The sequence below is a fragment of the Sabethes cyaneus genome, chromosome 2 (genome assembly GCF_943734655.1).
Source record: "Sabethes cyaneus chromosome 2, idSabCyanKW18_F2, whole genome shotgun sequence".
NCBI classification, from domain to species: Eukaryota; Metazoa; Arthropoda; class Insecta; order Diptera; family Culicidae; genus Sabethes; species Sabethes cyaneus.
Genome location: NC_071354.1, coordinates 214003572 through 214026302, shown reverse-complemented (window position 1 = coordinate 214026302; position 22731 = coordinate 214003572). Strand labels below are relative to the sequence as shown.

The 22731-nt window shown below is 39.4% G+C and overlaps 1 protein-coding gene across 1 annotated transcript; it reads left to right on the top strand.

Annotated features, from left to right (window-relative positions):
* Positions 1–4184: 4184 nt before the first annotated feature.
* On the top strand, positions 4185–22534 carry LOC128738080 (uncharacterized). The gene is made up of 3 exons (XM_053832926.1): positions 4185–4388; positions 5791–5873; positions 21790–22534. Exons 2-3 carry the CDS (start codon positions 5830–5832, stop codon positions 22496–22498), a joined length of 753 nt encoding a protein of 250 aa, XP_053688901.1. The 5' UTR covers positions 4185–4388; positions 5791–5829; the 3' UTR covers positions 22499–22534.
* Positions 22535–22731: the final 197 nt, after the last annotated feature.

The window sequence follows — 22731 nt, the reverse complement described above, 5'->3', positions numbered from 1 at the left end:
ATATCACGGATAAGGCTTGTTCGCGACAAAATCTGGACACCACAATTTTGCAATAAAACAAATTGGCTAGCAGTTTAATCCATGAAAGAATTTTATATCATTTATGTGTGTATCGTTAATAATTATTAAACAAATTAACATTACTTATTTGGTCTGCATGAAAAATTGGCGAACTTTGGAGTTTACCCTTGCCATGAGGGTCAGTGCAGACTTGTTGGCAATCAATTTAGCTGCGTTTGTCCAAGATTTTCGAAATTTATCTATAGTTGTTGCTTGATGTTTGTGCTGGGACAGCTCTCTCTTCACCAAAGCCTAATACCGCTCGATGGGGCGTAACTCTGGACAGTACGGTTTGGCACAGTCCTCACCTTGAAAGACTTCATGCCTTGTCGTTGCTTAGAAGTGTGCACGAATGTTGACGACATTTTTACGTGCATAAAGATCTGGTCTCCTCCGTAATATTTGTTTTACCTTCGCATCCTTGTGGTGGTTCCTCAGATCCGTTTTTGTTCCACTTCCCTTCTTCCTAGCTGTTGTCAAGCGAGTATCGAACGATTTTAAAACACTGTGAACAGTGCTTGGAGGAAAGCCAAGCTTTTTGCCAAGTTTTCTTGACGAGAGATCCGGGTTTTCATTGCGACCGCATACAATTGCTTTTCGCACCTGCTCTTCTTTCGACGCCATTTTACGCTGAGCGCTTGTAATATAACCAAGTGTTATATTTTCAGAAAGAACAGACATACGTCTACCACTCTGCAAAATATTTCACTCACTGTTAATGTATTTCCGAAGCTGTGTGTGTTTAGGGGTGTCCAAATTTTGTCGCGGACAAGCCTTATGCCAATTTTGCGCATAAAATACGTTTTATTAGCATGTATTTCATATACATACTAGCTGACCCGACAAACTTCGTATTGCCACAAATTAAACTGTGTTGTACATAAATCCTGAAAGCAGGTCGCCCACTTTTTTATCACTTCACTTTCAGGACATCAAATTGGATTAGGTTTGTAGCGATCCTAAGAAATCAAATTAGTATAATTCATATTTTTTGAAGTTGTGGTTTTACAATTGACAATTGGGACTGTAGGGGAAGTAATGAAAATATTTTTTGGAATGGAGGGGAGTGTGTTTTGTCTAGTTTTATGCAGTGAGGTGAGGCATTTCATTAATTTTTTATAACGGTACTTTTTACAATCGACAGAGAAGACGGTAGAAGATAGTAATGAAACAAAGGTGTTTATAGTATCCAAACAAAGTGGAACAAGACGTAAAGGGGAAAGAGCGGCAAATTTGGTAAGGAAAAGTTATTGAAGCAATGCTTATTAAGAACGGTATATCATTCCTCTTTACCTAAGCTGGGTGCGATCCTACTACTCTCGCAGAAATGTCGGGAGTACACCGTGCCATCGCATCACATCCTTATTGGCAACGCTCCTACGCCACCCAACGCTTACGCCACCGACGCAAGCGTAAGACAAACAACCGCCGTTGCTATGTCCAGACATTCTGCTACCTACACACTCGTTAGTCAAACAATTCGTGAGCAACTAGCTTGAGGGCTAGTAATTTGAGGCAGCTTTTCTTTTTTTTTCTTCATTTTTGTCATCGATTCTACTCACAGATGGGAGTGCGAGCTCTCGCGAGTGATCGGTTTCAGCAGCTCAGGCTGCAATGAGTAACGAGAGCAGCGACCGGGTTTGTTAGCTAAATACACTCTCGCAAAAATTCGTCGAAGTGCATAAATAAATAAATAAATAAATAAGAGCGTCCAAAAGGGATGCTTTTGCCGACTAGAGAAAACTGAATTGAGAGAATGGCCAAATCACTCAATAACTCGCGAGTAACACGAGTACGCGTGTGTGAGAAAATTAGACCACACGAGTGTGGGTTTCGCAACACTGACTAAAAGTGGTAGATGAGTTCTTGTATTTGGGATCACTGGTGACCACGGATAACAACACTAGTAAGTTGATCAAGGTACTTTGTCCTTCGCAAAATGCCAGGATAACAATGTACAAAACCCTCATTAGACCTTCATTAGTATTTTATGAACTTGGTGCTCTGGACGCTTCTCACATAGAACAGGGAGGACATACGCGCCTTTGTCGTGTTGGAGGTGCTGCAGGCGATATTTGATGAAGTACCTACAAACTGAAGATGGAGAGTGGTGGAGGGGTATGAATCACGAACTACAGGCACTGTTTAGAGAGATTATCCTTGTACATCTGGCGAAAGTCGGTAGGCTGTGTTGGACCGGACATTTTGTAAGGATGTTGGACGACAGTGCGACGAAAACGGCTCTCTTCAACAACCTCACCGGCACGAGGAACAGATGGACCTCACGTGCAAGATGGGTCGAAAGCAACTTACGATTTTGGTACGTCTGAGGAATTGGCAATGAGTGACTCAAGATCGAGTTGAATGGAGACAACTACTTGAATCCGAACGAACCACTCTGACTGTGATATGCAAGGAAGTCCAGAATTACTTGGAAACCTTAAAGACGCCATTGTCGTTGTACCACCGAATAGTGACTGCACACTAATACCATACCTGTTTTTTGTTAACTGATACAAATTAGTATGTTAATATTTTTAGTCATTAAATAACTTTCATTCATCTTTTTTGTAATTGTTACCTAATTTAATTTTAATTGAAAAGATGAGAGGTTTTATGCCTACGGGAAAAGACACAAAATGTAAGTGTCACTCCCGCGGGCTTTTCCCTACTCCACATAAGAAAAATTGGCTCCGTTAAACTTATGTGTTTGAGTCATATAAATAAACAAATTGAATAAAAAAAAGTTGGGCCTGAAAAAACAATAAACCTCATGCTGCTCTAGAACCTTTTCTGAAGATAAAGCAACTCTCTGTTTTTACTCTACAGACTTCGGATCTAGATGTTTGAGTACAGGATAATTGCGGGACTAGTGCTACGATCCTGTTAACTCTTACACCCTCTGCCAGTCGAGATTCGAACATGCGACGACTAGCTTATTAGACTAGCGTTGTATCCTGAGGCCAACTGGGTGGTCTATTCGTAAATTCGTAAATTATTCTATGTTATTTCCAACTTTTCAGTTGTATAAGTTTTAAAGGGTTCTAGGATTTTTTCTTTCATTGATGAAGATTGGTAATCTGTACACAAAATACTATCTACTTTCAAAATTAATCTTGCAGCGCTAATTTTGATGCTTTGTATAATTTTGACAATAATATGGTTTTCTCCACAAGCTGGCATTTATTGAGTTTTATCGGAAAACCTAAAGTGTCCGAGCATATACACACTTAACGAAAAGCTCCGAATTCGGTAAAATTTTACCGAAATCTAAACAGCTGAACGTTCGGTAAAAATTTCGATGGTGCCAATCGACGTTTACAGATCATTAGTAATGTTTGGTACAATAAAAAATTTTACCGAACGTTCAGCTGTTTAGATTTCGGTAAATTTGACCGAATCGTTTAAGTGTGTAGGACTTCCCCCTACAGGAATTAAGCGGATTTTGTATAGAATTAGAGCCTATCAAAAGATAATTAGTATCAAAAAATCAACTAAAATGACGAGAAGAAATCCGAGAAATTACAACGGGTGGACACCACCACCCACCACATCTTATTCGGGGGATTACTGTACAACCTCAGCAGGCTTTCTCAGAACACTGCAATGCGCTCTCTTCAGAACACTTTATTGACCGTGCTCTTCCTTTACTTTTACCACTCGAAGATGGATGGTGAATATGTTTCGAAACGTTTTTGATTGTTTTTCTCTACCACAGCTGTCAGACGTTTATCGGAAAGACCACATGCGCGTTTTGTTTATAGTTTTAATCATAACGCAATGAAGTGACGGAGAGAGAGAATTCTCGCGAACATGCTCGAAGAAAAAACGTCAAAATCAGCGAAATATAAACTTCGATATGCTACCCCCGTTTCCATGGTCTCCTCCCCACGGGTTGATTTGATCATAGTTTTTCCGCGGTCTATGGAGAGAGAGCAAGAAAGAGCGTGTTGACTACGAGCGGCGAGCATATTTCTTGCCGATTGAGCATTTTTGGCCAAACATTCACTGTCACACGTACTACACACGGGGAGATTCGCAAATTTGATTACCTGCTGCTAGTTGGTGTGTTCTTCGTCGAGATTGTCTGTCGCACAAATCTGTAGTAACATTTTGGATGGTAATTTTCTTTGGCTTTTCAAGCAAAGGTGAAAAATAAACAAATCAATTCGGTTCGATTGAAAGCACGTTTTAAAAACATCGTCGTTCAATATCGGGTGAAGTGACTCAAATTGCTTCCCAGTCGTGCTCAACTACTCGTTCGGTGGTGTTCAGTGAGTTCCAGGTTAACAACACATTTTAGAATTTTCACGAAAAAAAACCTTTGAGTAAGTGTACTTTTTACCGGGGATGGGTAAGATGAGAACGTGACTTTTCAGGCGTGGACCAAATGTGTCACGATTGTCATTGTTAAGCGACGATTCACCGATTTGTAGTATGTAGAAGGTCTTACTTCTCCGGTTTGAACGTGATTACATCACAACAGTGACAGTGCGGCACCGACTGCATCGAAAATAGATATCCGTCAGAAGTGTTTCTTTGCTGATAGAAGCTTGTACGGATTAGTCATCTCTGAAAATGCTTCCATTTGTACTAATTTTTTACCTCTTTCGTAAAGACATTTCAACATGTGATCTAACTACGACTTGCAGCAAATTTCGGAAGGGTGGTCCTAGGTTCGTTGGAATTTTTCTTTGTTCTAAATCTGAAACAAAGTCCTACAGAGCGAGGTCGTTTCAAACGTTATAGCTCTCACCAACGATGTGTTAATTTTCCTAGCGGTTATTTGTTCAGCAGAATTGTTAAAAAATTCCTCTTCCATGACGAGTCCATGAGACAGCAGTCAATGCTTCTTTTTTGTTTGATTAGCAATGGCTTCGAAGCAACAAGCAAACAAAGCATCGAATGCAGCGCAATAATAGGTGAAATAACTTAAAGAACACTTCAATCGAAATATGATAAATCATTGAATGAACATCAGAATATTAAGCAAAGAATAATTAATATACAATTGTTCATCAATCTTATTTTATATAGTTTATATAACAATTTCTTTATCTGAACCCACTTAAAAAGCCAACCGTAACACTATCCTCTAGAACAGTATTTAACTCCGAGAAACGGAAACACATTAAAAGTTGTTTGTTTTAAATTCCTTCCACGAACATCGTTATCATGCTGTCGGTACTCGATGCAATCATTTAAACGATGCTTATGTTGCACACTGTTAATCGATATCGTGCACCCGAGTGAATCAAAGGGGTGTTTCGTCAAGATCGAACTCAATGCTACATACTGGCACCATGCCTAGACTGGGCGACGCCAATTTGAACCCACCCGCCATGTAGGGACTTGACGCCTAAGGGCAGCACCGAGCGTTCAACAGCATTATGTCGTTTGGCTTGTTTTGATGATGATAAAAAACTTCTTCAAGACGTACAAACGATAGAGAAAAAAATCAATACGTAAACATGAAATAGTGGGTGAATAGCATTTTCCCGATGTGGTAGTAGGTCAGACACTAAACACTAGCGAACCTGTAGATGCATTTTAGGAGTGAGTGGTAGTGGTTTGTTATTATCCTTAGATATTGATGTTTTGGTTAGATACAAAAAGGTATTAGAAAGTACATTTTTGGGGATTTTCAAACCCAGAAGCATTTCTGGAAAATTAAAAATTTTCCATTGTAAAATTTTTTGTTCACTTTTTAATTCTATTCTTTTTTTTCAGAAACTTCTACCTAGTTAAATACTCAAATCAATAAACAAAATGTTTGCACTCTGGTACTTTTCGCTTGCCGTAGACGAAGTCAGGTAAGTCAACATCAGTGCTGTGATTGCAGTTTTTAATCGACTCACAAAACAATGCTTCTTCATCCGGATGCTGTGGAAGTAAAGCTACTAATGCCAGTGCTAACAATTCGGTATCTTAACAATATTGCGCTGATACTTTGTTTTTAGCTTAGCGGCTTAAACATTTTCAACATTTTGCCTGATATCATCTGTAAATCGGATAGGGACGAAGATAGACTTGAACAATCAAAAGGCGGAATAATCATTTCTGGTGCGTTAGAGTTCTAGGGCAAGGAAAAAAGAGAATATGAAATGGATGCTTTTTCAAGGCAACAAAATAGTTATAAAAAGTTATAATTATTTTCATGGCACTTTTTATTCCATTTAGTCGATTAGGTAGTCCTTGGGACTCTGTGTTAACTTTCATTTCAAACTTTTGAACTCTGATTACTGATAGTATACTTCAATATAGCAGCTCGAGTCCAGTAATCTCTGCTTCACATAAATGATAAATTATTTAAAGGAGGCATAGTGATTGTTGTATTGTTAGCATCATATGTTCTTCTCTTTTGTTACTGTTGAAAATTAGTTCAGTTATAGTTCTTCAACAGTAACAAAAACAATATCACGTTTATTTGACAGTGACAGCGACAAAACTTTTATGGTTTTTTATTTATATAACTTAACATATTTGATTCGAATGTAAATATAAATGTCTGAATTTTGATCCCTGGCATAAACACCAGTCAGCAAAAGATTCTTGCGAGCAGAGAATTAATAGCAGAGGTTGTTTGCCAGTAACTTAAGGTTTCATAAATTCAAAACAAGAGTTTCACAATCAACAAACTTTTATTCTTTGAAAATGATACATCCTAGTTATTTTAAACCATCGTTCGAGGGAATTTATGAGATGCTTCGCAGCTGGCACGCATCCTGTGCAGTTTCCTGCGGTATATAGTCCCAAGTAATAAACAGAACTTGTTTGACAGAAATAGTTTTGAATTTGAGATTAAGTTTGTAGCAAATGATTCTTCGAAACATGCGCTATTAGTGGCGTCGGTGTGGAACTTTCTTTTTAGCGTCTGTTACATTAATTTTAGCAATATTTGCAGCGTCATTTGTTCTTATGAATGCTTCGCATAGTCTGAAAGTATTAAAGGTTAATCATGGCTTACAGTATATGCTTTTTGTGTTCTAAGAGCGCCATAAGCTCAATACACGTGTTTGTGTTAGGCGATAAAGACATCCCTTCTTCGACAAAGTTCTAGAATATGTAAAATCAAGCAGCTTTGCTGAACAAATGACATTTTTATCTTCATCGGGTGTAGAGTTATAAAGCATTTTCTTTGGAAGTTCCTTAAAAATTAGTTTTTCATACTTAACTTTTGTTAGTTGCATTATATAAGAGAAGATTGTTCTAGGCAATCGTTGAAGCACTTAAAACACACGCTTTTGCAGAAGATTGCAAATCTCTAATACTTCTGCTCACAAAGATATCGCAGATTTAAGCTTAATTTTTCCTTAACTTAACGAGCCTGTAGGGTAGAATGGGGCAAGTAAAATCGGTGGTTCATCTTGAAGCTTAAGTTAAGTACTACAAACCTGTAGAGATGCGGGAAATTTTCATCGCTGAAAAATTAAAAATCAACAATAATCAATAATTTCAAATAATAATTTGAAAATTTGACATAATTTGTCCGTATTTTCTTTGGAGTTGTCCATTATTGTGAAGAGCCTTTGTGAGGAACTGTTTCCAAATGATATTTTTTCTGGATTACTGATAAAATTTATTTAAAATAAATTTTCATAAAAAAAGTTCTTGTACGATTGGTTCCTGAGATATAAATTATTAAGGAAGGTAAACGTTAAGGAAAAAAGAATTTTTCGTCTACAGCTCAGGAACTAAAAAACAGTCGCGAAATCTTTATTATTAAAAATTATAAATTGATACACTGGAAAACAATATTTTTACAAATTTTCATGAGGTAGACCATAGCTTTGCCAACTGTTCTTTGAAGTTTCCCACCTTCCTGGAAAATTTTGCTGCGTTGCTGAGAAAAATTGTTTACACTTTCATAATAATTTTCTGTACAGGATGCGGACGACAAGTGAAAAACATTGTTTTTTATTTTAACTCCGATTTCGTGTCTAATTTCTAGTCATCTTTCTTGTCAAATTTTATGTGCAATTTCAAGTCCAATTTACGATCATTTTCAAGACCAATTCAAGTTTAATTTTATGACCAATTAAAATCCAATTGTACGTCCAAATCCGACCCAGTCTAAGTGTTCTAAAGCTATAGCGGAACATACATTCATATCCACGTTTCTCATCCCCCCGTTGACTTCTTCCTAGTCATCTCCCCCTTCTGTCACGAAGCTAATTATGTATCTGTTTGCTCTATGAACATCCCTATATGCGAAACAAAGCTTTCTCTACATGTATCCCTCCTCGGTGTAACTCCCTCCCATAACCCCCCTCTTTTCTCCCAGTTACTTGCACAACTGCAATCGGTCAAAATACAAGAGAAACGCAACCCTTTTTGCATACTTGGACCTTCGTCCATTGTTAAGAGCCCCCCCCCCCCGCCTTTGTCAACATACATTCTTATTCACGTTCCTTGTTACTCCACTCCTCCCCCGCTTATTAAGTCCCATCCAATCAGCTCCTCGTTCTATCACGCCAATTATACATCTATTTGCTCTGAGAAAATACCTATAACGGAGGAGAAACAAAGCCTTCTTTCAGGTTTGCTATTGTGTCACTCCTTGTGCACAAAGTGCAACTTTTCGCTTGTGAAATCCATCCACACAGAGAGAAAAATAGCTAAACTCAAAAGGAAGTACACATTTTTAACTTTTGAATGAGTAACTTTCGAGTTTGCTCTTGGCAGATATTGCAGATTGCTAGTTCCAATCGAACGGCTGTCAAAACGTTTTCTTTTTCACTCAGGTTGAACTTAGTTTCGCTCTGGGTTAAACTTTTTAGCCGACGGTAGTTTTACAGTTTCAACCCCGCTATGAGTAATACACTGACAACCTGAAAACGTTTGTTTATTCTCCCGAAAATGTTTGTTTATTCAATGGTCGAGTTGGAACTAACCGAGGTCTGCGTGGTGAATGACCAACTGGTTAAAACTACATTAAACAACAATAAAAAAAACTAACCGAGGTTAAAAAACAAAAACACTATTTGTTTCTCCTCAATGAGCAAGTTGCACAATGTGCAGGTTGCTCATGCTGCCGTCTGTGCTAAGAGAGAGCAAACGCAAAACAAAAACGGTGAAGAACGCATTGTATTGAAAACTGATCAAAGTGCAGTTATTTCGATTCCCTTTTCTAACTCGGAGAAGGAATCATCCCTGCCTTTTTTTCATATACAGCAGACCCCCGAATAAGGCGGTTTCGATTAAGAACGTTTCCAATAAGGACGGTCTCGAGTGATTTCATTAAGGCGGCCGAACGTCTTTATTGGAGTCTACGCAGCATATGGGATTTGACTTAATTAGTTCCATCATGGAATAACTCGTGATGCTGACCGCATAGATCGTTGCGGTCTTCGAGAAAGTTATTCACGTGACTGCCACCTTCAAAAAGATATAGAAAAAGTGCAGAAATGTCTCCCTGCGTGACGCTAGCGTATATGTAATCTAATGCAAGTTGTATCTCGCGCTGCTGACTGTCTAGCAAGTTGCATGATTTGGGAAGGTTCCCTTCAAGAAGGGATGAAAAAAAGTGAGAATTGTATCATTACGTGGCGCTAGCGTATATGTAATCTTCTTATGCAGGCTGTATCTGCGCCTCCGAACTTTTTCACTGCTTGCAATAAACTTGCAATACACAAAAAATATACTGCAGGCACAAAATATACATGTTGATCTACTGAACAACTTTGTCGAAGGCACCAACGTTCTATACGATCAGGATCACGAGTTATTTCATATTGGAACCAATGAAGTCAATTCCCATATGCTACGTAGACTTCATTAAGACGGTTTCCAATAAGGCGGTCCACATTAGTGTTCTCATTGGGATGCTATATTCCTCCTCGTGGGCTCCCCACCCTAACCCCAACCCCCATAACCCCTTCACCTTTTTGTCTCCCAACCTCTTGTGGAACTGCAATCGGTCTAAATGGAGGAGAAACACAACTCTTTTTACTTATTTCGATCTGCCCCCTCGACATGGACCACCCCCCTTTTTCCAACCCCCCAGTGCTGATTTCCGTATGCCAATGAACATGTGTCCCAAGTTTGATGGAGAACGGTCAAAGCATTCTGGAGTTATGGCGGAACATAAAAACATACGTTCACTTTTATATACACTCAAGTCGCTTTTTACGCGAAGGACACGTTCAGCGTAAATCAAAACCGCGTGAAAAACTCGCATAAATTCTAAAATTTCCGTAAAAAAACCCGTAAATTCCCAAATTTGCGTAAGGAACCATGTAAATTCCGAAATTTGTGTAAAAAGCGACTTAAGTGTATGTAGGCATTCCAATGCGTCACAAGTTTGAATGCCAATTAAAAATGTCATTTAATGTCAAATGTGCTTCATCTATTTCCTTTTACTAAGTTATTTTTGCTGTGAATTTTAAAACTTTTGTTTTAAGGAACTTTTGTAAACTTATGTTCGAAATAATAAAGCAGTGCAAGCTCTTGGCTACTGAATGCGATTGAAAGTTCTTTTCAAGCTGATCCACCCACAAAAGCAGCCCGTAGAGCACCCAGGGTGAGCGGTTTAAAGCTTCCACTTCGAACTTCGCAAGTTTTACTTTTCTTTTGGATGCAACTGTGTCGTACAACTTGCATGCAATTTCAAATATATTTGAAACGAAAATAAAGTATGTATCTACCAGTACCCAGCACTGAATGTTTTACGGTGACTTTCAAGCGATAGAGAGGCAGAATACAGCTTAACAAATCAGTGACACAGTGTGCAAAATTGACGAAAACGTTGGTGTGAGTTGTTTTTCGGATCTTTAGCGAAAATAACTGCGCCGGCTGCTGTGGCTGTGGCTGTCGTGGCAAACATTTATTTACCACTCTGTGTGTATTCAAAAAGAATGGCAAAACAAATAAGACGACTTTCGGATAACAGAACAGCACGCCACGGTTGCACCGGCTCGGTTAATATTTATTCTATATTAATTTGCAAGCTAGAAGAAGAAAAACATGCAATTTCTAGCGGTGACTACCTACTGTGAATAATTGTATCATGGCTTATTACAAAGTAGTAGGTTTCTATCTCTAGAAATGGCTTTTTATAAATCTGCAAAGCTTGGAATCAAATTCAAATTTCGCCGGTTCCATTCCTTTTTTCCCCTGTACAGTTCAAGTATATTCTGAATTTTGAATTTCAAATCTGATGGATCAAATTATATTTTTACAAATCTTGCTGCATTTTTTTCGTTATTTCATAATTTATTACCCTTCTCATCTCAAGGCTATGACACTTGCATGATTGGATGCCTGTAATTTTTGTTACATAAACCAAATGTTTTCAGCAGACAGTCGTATATTTAATTTGATTGTGCCCTATACAAGTCTATCTTACCGTTTGCCAATAATCTAGCTGTCACACTAGGCTTAACCGTTGCATTATATTGAACAAACTACTAATCCTATCGATAATGTATTTATATAAAACGGCGTGCAGAATAACCACACATATATCTAGCCGCCAGCACAGGTGACTCCCCGCCGGTAATCGATAATCTACCGGTGCGCTGTACAAGCTGATAACACCACGACTCTGTCTGCCGTTCGTACTCCGACACATTGAATGTGAGCGAATATTTATTTGCTTATTAGTTCATCTCGAACTTAAATGTCGCAGTTTATTTATCTCATAGGATGCATCTTACATCATCACGTGTTTCACCTTGCTATGTGGTACGGTTTCTGCCGCTATCAAATGACGTGGGTTCTGTGTGATAAGTGCTAGCACATGATTGTTAGACTATTGTCGGTCGGTGCCGCAGTATCAATGCTGCTAGGCTTTCTATCGAACAACCGTCATATGACTTCGGACTGGAATGGGAAAAAATTGTATGAACGTCGCCGTTGGCAGTTGTCAAAGATTCATTTATTTAATTATTGCACAGCCTATTGGTTTTGGTTTATCAGACGAGTTTTGTTAGTTGCATTTATACAACATGTGTTTTTGTATTTTTTGTGCAGATTTGTGTTATCGTGTTGCTTTACAAATTAGGAAGCAAATTGTGGAATGTGTGCTAAGCTACGCAGGCTTAGTCACGTACTCACTTTTTTGCTCGATGATGTGTTTGTTTTTCAGCGAATTAGCAATTATTGAATGTCGTGCTTTTGGCGCTGTTTAACACTGTTGATCCAATACAATCCAACCTAATACAATGCTTAAATATTTTATCTCAAACCATTGATAAAAAATTACTTCACCAGAATCTAATACAAAATTGTTTTTTACTACTGCATTTTAAGAATCAATTTTGTTTTTAAATCAGCATCTGATGTTTTTGGAGCGCCTTAGTAGAATACGGAACCTGAAATTAAAGAAAAGATTTTTTTTTTTTCAAATTAAATTCCACTATTAATATTTATTCACGACAGATACGTATTTCGCCTACGGCTTGTAGGCTTCGAATTGCATCTTTGAATGCAATATTAAATACCAGCAAATTCGATAACCAGTCACCTTGCTTCAAATCATCTAACGTCACAGACGAGCCCGATGTCTTGTCCGCTATTCTGATGCTTGATTTTAAACCATCGGTGTACCCTTAATGTATCAGCCAAGTAAATTTTGTTTGTTGTTTGTTGAAAACCATATTCAAGCATAATCCGCCACAGTTCATTTTGTTTAACTGAATCGTACGCCGCCTTGAAGTCTATAAACAAATGGAGAGTCTGCAAGTTGAAGTCGCGGAATTCATCGAGGATTTGTCGCTAGGTAAACATCTGATCCGTCATAGAGCGTCCCTCTCGAAAACCGCACTGGTATTCGCCAACAAAGGTTTCCTGCAACGGCCTAAGTCTGAGAAACAGGATGCGGGAGAGAATTTTGTATGCAGAATTGAGGAGAGTAATGCCTCGATAATTGCTGCATTCGAGTCGATGTCCCTTTTTGTAAATAGGGCATATGAGACCTTCCAGCCAGTCCGTAAATAGTTTCTCCTCAGTCTATACCTTTATAAACTTTATTGTAATATAATATACTTTAATATTTATATACTTTAATATAATATAACTTTATATACCTGATGGATTGCACAAAAGAGCTGTTTGCTCCCGACTTTTAAAAGTTTGGCGGGGATGCCGTCCTTTCCAGCTGCTCTGCCGTTTTCAGCTCTTTCGCTGCTTTTCTAACCTCGTCCAAAGTTGGTGGACACAGCTTGTCCATCCTGCTCAATCGTTATCCTGTTTCTGTTTACCGCTCAATCTTGTTCAGCATTCAAGAATAGGGGAAATGTGTATAATGTGCCCCCCCTAAGAATAAATGGATATATCTCCGTTATACTTCCCCAAATTAACGTTACAACTACGTGTATATGTTGGTATTTAAGCTGACAACCAATTGCAATTGTTTATTTCATTTAGTATTGGGGAATAAACATGCTAGGAATTATTTAATAAAAGCACCTAAATGTTGTGTTTCTCGTCTGCGCGGGGTAAAATGCCCCACCTGCGGTATAATATGCCCAATGCGGTAATTTGAGTGTTTCTACCAGTGACAGACCAACTCTATTTTGTAGAAAGTAAAACTATTTCCTTTGTTTTGCAAAATATCGTTATTTTATGTAAAATAAACCTAGTTTCGGCCTTCTGGTGCACTTTTTCTTTTCTGCATGGGGCACATTATACTGCAGCTGTGGCGTTTTGTACCGGGTAGTTGAATTACCTAGAATTTGGACGTTGGTAATAAATTATTCCCACCACGGTTACTCTACAATACTAATTGAATTAAATAATGGCAATTGGCTTCAACTTAGATCTGTTTACCTATGTTTATAGCCACATTTGCAAGGGGGGGGGGGGCAAATTGCACCACCGCAAGTGGGGCATATTGGCCTGCTTTTACTTATTTGAAAAAATATTAAATGCTAAAGCAAATCAAGCGTTTCATACCGTTATTTTTGGCAGGGATGCCTTTTTGAAGTTCACTTTACGCAATCGAATCGCAACAACCGGTTATTTACAGATTTTGACAGGAAAATAGCTTATGAAAATGACACCAAAAGTTACATCGGAAGCTGCTCAAAAACAAATTTATTTTTGTTTTGTTTTTACAGCATGTGACAACTGTCATACTTGCATAGTAGGCTAGTTCCATCAAATATTATGGTTTCTGGGTGGTTTTGCATTTTGATTACGCTTGTTTAGCGAAAAACGAAGGGGGCACATTGGCCAGGGGGGCACGTTATACACAATTCCCCTACATCGAAATGTGGTTTCCAACACCTAGCCACCTCCGATCTTTCGGATTATCGCCGGAAATTGAACGGAAACATGTGTAGGAAATATTCCCAACTATTCTAATTATGATGGTCTAAATGCACCCGCCATCATGGTCTACGCTTGGTAGCATTTTGCTAACCGAATGTTACCTGCAATTGCCACCTGTTTCGGTAATCAGGTTCCCCTACTTGTCGTTGCTCATCATAGGAGTTGGTACGGTCCGGTTCCTGATTCCGTTGATCGTATTAAAGAAGCTTCTCGTATCGTGCATTTCGAAGCAATTCTCCGCCTCCGCAAGAACGCGATCCCAGTGCACTGCTGGCGTTTCTTACAACGGTGAAGTCTCTTTTCGGCTGCTCTAGCGTCTCGGTATCTCTCTTTGCTCTGCCGTGTCACAGTTGCATCCAATATGTGACTTTTGGTTCGATTCTTCTCATCAGCCACTCGTTTGTACTCTGCTGCGTCAAACCATTCACTGGCACTGGCTGCAGCAGTATGTAGTACCCAACGCTTCTCGTGCTGTAGTACTGATCGCGTCGTGGATGTGCCTCCACTGTTCGTTCAGGTTCTCTACATCAACTCCTTTCACTGATAACCGCCGCATGTTCAGCCATATCTTCTTCGTTCTTTGAATATGTTGAACAACCGGGCGTGGATCTTGTTTGCTACGAGATAGTGGTCCAAGTCAGTATACACCAGTACACTCAGATTCTTTACTATTTAGCACAATATTTTGACAGATTAGATTGCATCATCCATTTTGGAGCAAACAGCATCATAGGTCTGCTAAATAATTTAAACTATTTTTTACTTTTTCTCTGGAAATTTCAGATGCTTTGAATAAACACTCTAATATAAGACGAACATATTATACCGTGTATAAATTGCCAGTTTTAAGGCCGGGGGAGGGGGGTGGGATGGGTCACATGTTCTGCGGCCGCGGGTTCTCGAACGAAGTAATGGTTACTTTTGTTAAATGATCAAATAGGTATGCCCCCTTAGGATACACCCCTTCATATATCTCCCTCTTGTTAACCCTAGAAACCTAGAAACCCTAGAAAGGCTGTCCATTGACTACGAACTGATGTTTAGTTATTTCAGACCTCCCCGGTTTATTTTCGTTCATACTTTTTGTATGATGCGTTGTTTTTGGCCGACCCCCTGCCCCTGATAGTCCACTTAGTTCATGGACGGCCCGATATGAACTACTTTATACTGATATTTATGTGTATTGTTTATAAACATGCTAATGTTCACTGTTTAGGTTTTTAGCTTAACTTTAAGTTTTTGGCACAATGTCACCCCCTAGAAGGGGTGAGATTGTGCCAAAGTTCATGCACTTCCAGTAAAATTAGTTTTTATTGTAACTAAACCATCTCTACGGTAGTTGTTAATTGAACAATTTAGTACATATTGACAGGTTTGCAATCAAATTAGTTCCTAAATTGTGTGTATACTGAGCTAAAGAACGAAAACATATGCTTTTTTGGCACAATCTCGCCCCGGATGACGGTACCGCCTTACTCGGGATGCGATGCCTAGTCTCGCTGACAGGGCTGCCGTCTTGAGTACAGCTGGCGAGACACAGCGTTTCATAAGTTAGCCGCCCGCTCCGGATCAGTCGCTGTTATACGCCGCTCCTAACCTGGGATGCAGCCGCATACCTGGCACGGAAACGGCGATTCAGCGTGGGGTGGGAACACCGTCGTAAGTCGCCCCTAACCTGAAGACAGACGCTCACGGCTGGCAAGGCTTTTCCGTTTGCCAACACTTAGTAGAAGCATGAGTGTCTCTTCGTTGTCGGTATACGACCTTAATTTCCACCGTGGTTGGTTATCCGCTGTCCACTATGGGGACACTTTTATAACTGCAGGTACGCGAGGTACCGATGTTACGCATTACCCAGCTGTTCATCACACTTTCAATAGCGATATTGAATAACATCCGGGACAGTCCATTTCCTTGCCGCAACTCTCTGCGTGATTCAAAAGTACTCGAGAATGCCCCCAAAACGCCCCCAAACATCACTCACTCCATGGTAGCTTTGACCAGCCGCGTCCGGAAAACCATACTCGTGCATTATCTACTAAAGCTGTTCGAGCTCGACAGTATCGTGTGCTGCCCTGAAATCCACAAAAATATGATGTGTGGGCATGGTGTACTCCCGACATTTCTGCAGGATTTGTCGGAAAGTAAAAATTTGATCCGTAGTAGCACGGGCCCCCATAAATCCCGCCTGATGCTGCCCTACGAACTATCATGCTTTTGGAGATATAAAACGTAACAAAATCTGGGAGTGCACGCTGTTGGCGGCGTTGAACAGCGTAATGCTACGGTAATTACAGCAATCTAGCTGATCGCCCTTTTTATAGATGGGATAAACCACAACTTCTATTCACTCCTGCGGTAGTTCCTCCTCCTCCCAAATCCTTGAAAATATCCAGTGAATTGCTGTTGCTAGCAGTTATTCGCCATTTTTGTAGAGTTCTGCCGGGAGTCGCTCCTTTCCGACGGTTCTATTATTCTTCAGCTGATCGATTTCTTGCCGAATCTTTTCGAAATCGGGAGCCGGCATGTTGTTATCGTTTGTAGACATTCCTAGATTAGCTTCCGTTGCGTCTCCTTCTGTTATATTGCCGTTGAGAGGCTCATCGAAGAACTGCTTTCATCTTGTTGACCACCTCGCGCTCGTTTGAGATTAGATTCCTCTCTCGCCCCTTCAGATGTCAGGTTTTGGTGTGTAGCCCTTACGAGAAATCCATTTTTTTAGGCATAGATTTATATGGGAGCCCCCCTCTCAGCGGGGGGAGGGGACTTTTGCCATCGAGAGAACCTTCCGTAGCCCCAAAAACCCCTACATGCAAATTTTCACAGCGATCGGTTCAGTAGTTTTCGATTCTAAAAGGAACATAGGGACAGACAAACAGACAGACAGATATTCTTTTTTAAAGGTATAGATAAATGTACACTGAAGTCGCTTTTTACGCGACTATTTTTACGCGATTTTCCCCGTTTTTTTTATGCGAATTTCGGAATTAACGCGGTTTTTTTACGAGAATTTCGAAATTTACGCGGTTTTTTACGCAATTTTCGGAATTTACGCGGTTTTTTTATGCGAATTTCGGAATTTGCGCGGTTTTTTCACGCGAATTTCGGAATTTACGCGGGTTTTTTTTGACGAATTTCGAAATTTACGCGTTTTTTTTTTACGCAAATTTTGGAATTTACGTTTTTTTACGCGATATCCGGAATTTACGCAGTTTTCCGGATATCGCCGATTTACTGAACCAATCGGCGCGAAAAATTGCATGTAGAGGTTTTTGGGGCCAGCAAAGGTTTTAGTGATGGTTAGAGACCCCTCCCCCCACTAAGAGGGGAGGGGGCTCCCATACAAATGAAACACAAATTTCTGCATAACTCGAGAACTAATCAAGCAAATAGTTGAAGGGACGGTAGGGGAAAGAAATGAAAATTTTTGGTGAAGGAGGGGAAGAGCGGAAAGGAGGGAGGGGGTATTGGTAGCTACGCTTGACAAGTAGTCATTTTGACTCCTACCTTTTGTCCAATGCTGGAAGGTGCATGAGTCGAACCATCTGAGATTATAGCATGCCCTGGCGGGTGTTGTGGGTTCGAATCCGGTTATAATCTCAGATTATAGCTTGGTTCGACTCATGCACCTTCCAGCATTGGACAAAAGGTAGGAGTCAAAATGACTACTTGTCAAGCGTAGCTACCAATACCCTCCCCCCATCCTTTCCGCTCTTCCCCTCCTTCACCAAAAATTTTAATTTCTTTCCCATACCGTCCCTTCATCAATTGTAGAACCATCGTTTCAAAAAATATTAATATATATGTATGACCGCATTTCAAGGTCAAGACTAAAAACTTGAGATTAGTCTACAAGCAAATAGAACAAAATTTGGCATGTGGGTGTTTTTAGTGACAAGAATTTATTCTATGGTAAATTGAGGCCCCTCCCCTCTTTAGAAGGGGAATTATGACTCCTCTCCCCTTTAAGAGGGGGGGCTTCCATACAAATGAAAAACAAATTTCCTCATAACTCGAGAACTAATCAAGCAAATGGAACTAAATTTGGCATGTGAAGTTTCCGAGGGCAAGAATATTTTCTATGGTGAATTAGGACACCTCCCCGCTTTAAGAGGGGGGGGGGCTCCTATACAAACGAAATACAAATTTCCTCATAACTCGAGAACTAATCAATCAAATAAAACCAAATTTGGCATGTGGAGGTTTTTGGAGGCAAAAATATTTTCTATGGTGAATTAGGACCCCTCCCCACTTTAAGAGGGGGGCTTCTACACAAATGAAATACAAATTTCATCATAATTCGAGAACTAATCAAGCAAATGGAACCAAATTTGGCATGTGGGAGTTTTAGATGGCAGAAATTTTTTCTATGGTGAATTACGACCCCTTCCCCTTTTAAGAGGGGGGCTCCCATATAAATGAAATACAAATTTCCTTATAACTTGAGTACTATTCAAGCAAATGGAATCAAATTTGGCATGTGGGGCTTTTAGGGGGCAGAAATTTTTTCTATGATGAATTAAGACCCCTCCCCTGTTTAGGAGGGGGGGCTCCCATACAAATGAAATTCAAATTTCTTTATAGCTTGAGAACTAATCAAGCAAATGGAACCAAATTTGGTATGCAGGTGATTTTGGAGTCCGCTTAAGGTCTTTCGCAAAATGATATTCGGCGAAATGTTGTCCAATCATGGCGAATATTACTATCCGCTTTCTGGCTATGCAATGAGGGGACAGGGGAGTTGTTTTCTACTTTACTATGAGGAAAAATTGCAAATTTGTATATTAAACTACCCATTCCTGGTAACTAATAAGCATTAACATAAGCAGCAAATCACCGTATCTGTCATTTTATACTGCACGTTGTTGTATATTAGCTTTTTGACTGCATAGGTGTTGTAAATTGGCATCCAAAATTGTGTTCAAATTCTTCGTGTCGGTAATTAGCTGTAAATTAGCATTGTCAGCAATATAGGAAGGTTATCAGTAAAGTAGCTGCATATTTTGCCAAAATATCATTTAAGTAGCATTTAAGGCGACTTAAATGCTTATTGGCCTACATTTGAATAGCATTGGTGATGCTTATTGGTTACCTGGGATGCTTTCATAGTTACGTAGCTGCCAAAGTGAATCATCTAAGACTGAACTCCTCAGAAACTTGCAAAACTCGAGATTGTGACAAAGATCATCCGAGATTCATGATTTATGTACAACACAGGTTAATTTGTGGCAATACGAAGTTTGTCGGGTCAGCTAGTTCCAAAATAAAAATTCAAGCACGCATAAAAATTTATATAAGCGTATCGCTCACTCAATGGGGGTTATAGCAAAAAGAAATGCAGTGCAGGTTACAGCAAACACCCGGGCGATATCACACCAGATCAACAGTACTGGTCGCTGTGAGGAGTCCACACAACAAAAAACTAAGAATTTATTTTGAAATGACACGATAGCAATTAGTGCCGATTCATTTCGTTCTTTATTTCCCAACATTTCGCTCATTAATTTAATTATCTGTACTTACCCCGTTACTGTTTGTGTATTGTTCATGTCTGTAAAATTAAATGGAAAATATGACATCAAGTGATGCACAAAATTTACATGTTGTTTTTCTAATTTGAAATATTGAGCTTGAGCGAGTGAGTATGTTCAGCATCAAATTGGAGGTCGACAGAAATACTTGTGGCAACTAGAATATATGAAAATGGATGAGGATGAATCTATCCAAGGCAGTTGTAGTCCTATATTGAACAACCTTCACACTGAACTTGACATCGAGCAAAATAAAAGTCGTTTTTTTGTGCGACCGATGATAAAATGGATTATAACATTCACATGTTCATTGTGCTTCTTAGCTTAGGGTCGATTCGAGTTGGTAATTATAGAACTCCCAACCGTAGATACCGTACGTAATGGTATGCGAACATTTTCATTTTTCTCACCCATAGCAATTGTTATAAATTTCGTTTGCCGTAAACAGTTTCATTCTGTTAAACAAACGTTAAAATAAACAACATCATTTATTCTGCGGTAGTCGAAGGTGTTTAGTAAAAGTAATCGATAGAGTAAACGGAGGTGTTGAAGGAAATGTACCCTAACTGGCTGCGAAATATTTACATCTGAGTCTCTCCCAAAGTTGATTTATGATTGCCACAGCTGCATCTTTTCGTTGTTTTTTCTTTGCAAACTGCATATTTTTACCAACTAGGTAGATACCAAAAACAGCGAACAGCGCACTTAGCGACTAACTGCCGAGGTTCGTTCGATGTGGAAAAGAATAATATAGAAAACAGGCAAAAAAAAGTTTCTTTCATGTTAGACTTTTCGGTTCGAGGAAAACAGGTTCGAGAAAAAAAACTGTCACCATATGTAAGACTTCGAGGTTTGTGTGAAATTAGCGCGTAGGAAAAAAATATAAAAAAAATCTGTTTATGTAATCTAGCAAACAGTAATAGGAGAGTTTGGAAGATGTGTATTCAAAATCAGATCTTTCTCAAGGTCAGCAGAATTATTCGCCACTCTTTTGTACAATAAGAAGCAAACTAAACTTCTGAAAGTAGAATGCTAGTATCCTGCCTTCACTCTGAAGTCAAAATAATTGTAAACTTTTTATTGTAAAACAATTGAAATTTTCAAAGCTAATGATAAGTACAAACTCTTTACTCGGATTTGACCCGATGTCTCCTACCACCTACTGCAAAGAGAAAAAATAACATCAAAACGTAGATCTTTTGGGCAAGTAACTAACGTCATCACCTTGAACTCGGTCATAGATGTTTTTGAATGGACCATCTTCCTACACTGTACAACAGATGATTATGGTTGACCGAAGTAAGAGTAGAAAGTAAATGGAAAGAAAATTGTTACATCATTTTACGTGGTGTTGCTCGGTTCAATTTTAGTCGAAATATATCCTATGTTGTTAATTTTGTACCGGTTTACTGACGATTATGTCATATTGTGATCGGATGATCTGATGTTCTTGATGAAATTACAGAGGCTAAATTTTGCCGTTTGAAGGGTTCATATAGAAAAAAATATTTGAATAGTTTTATGATATGTTATTTAAATTTTTTTAGAGATAATACTTCAGTTACTTTTATAAGAGCATCTAATGATCATTAAGTTACGAAAATAACACGCTAATTTATCAAACCTGATATGTACTGATAAAAGGAAAATAACATAAACATCACATGGAGCTAACAGATATTTTCATTTAATGTTTTACTTACTTGAAGCTGCTATTTTTAATAATTTTTCGTATGATTTTAAATGTTTCGTGCAATAATGATGCTCGTTTTATGTTTTTTGTTGTTTATTCTGTTTTAAAAGCTAGCTTATAAACATTGCTGTAATTACCTGAAGCGCGTTACTCATCATTTAATGTGGAGTGGCATCATTTGTCTACCGACAAAGTATTTCTCTTTATGAGTTTTTATTTGTATGTTTTCAGAAAACGCTTTGGTTTTGTAAATCGAATTTTTCTGTTTTTCAATGGCAATGGACCCGCCAGCAGTCCTCCGGCTATCGAAGCACAGAAACCGGAAAGCCCGAAGACAGCAGGTCCAACAGTAGCCCAATCCAAGACTTCCTCGGCTCCCGCGGTACCGAAAGTCGAAATCCCAGTGCCGACCGAGGTTGTATTACCGAAACCGGTTGCTGTACCAGTACCGAAACCTGCTGAGCCAAAACCATCCTTCAAACCAGAGGGAAAATCGCCGGTCAAACCTGCTCCTCCAGTTGCTGTTCCAGTTGCTAAACCTACCGTTCCAGTCGTCGAACCCGTAAAGCCTAAAGTGGAAACAATCCCCCCACCGTCGGCCAAACCTGAGCCTGCTAAGCCGGTCGAGCAGCCAAAAATCGGTGTCGTTCCGTCAGTCCCGTCTCCCGCCATCACCCCAGTTGTTCCTACGCGACCAGCGCCGGCCATCAACGGTCAAGCTCAATCAAAAGCGGTAGAATCAGCCAAACCGGCACCGATGCCAAAGTCGCCCGATGCAGCTACTACTGGCTCGTCCCTTGTGGTCGAGTTGCCGACTAGCAACGAAGATAGTTTTATTATTGTCGAAAAACAGAAGCCGAAAGTGGCCGTAACCGACGTGAAGGACGCAACCCTTGGCTTTCTAAAAGCGGAAGGTGCTGGTTTCGTCGCCAGAAGGTAGGAATAGCTCTATAGAGATTTACGTGTCATGATGTGATAATAGTTGTTGAAAGAAAAACAGCTGTTCCGCTTGACCGGTATGGATCGGCCGATGGCCAATTTTGTAACAGAGATTGCGAATGGGCGCTAGCCGAGTCGACGGTAATTGGATGTAACATGTACTGGGTGTTCTGGCATGATTAGTTTGTTTTGATGCTGCTGCCAGAAATGATGTTAAATCATTCCTTTCAAGTC

Coding starts and splice junctions, on each gene's coding strand:
- LOC128738080 (XM_053832926.1), top strand. CDS start 5,830: ATGTTTGCACTCTGGTACTTTTCGCTTGCCGTAGACGAAGTCAG. Junction 5,874..21,789: donor CTTGCCGTAGACGAAGTCAG/GTAAGTCAACAT, acceptor GTATGTTTTCAG/AAAACGCTTTGGTTTTGTAA.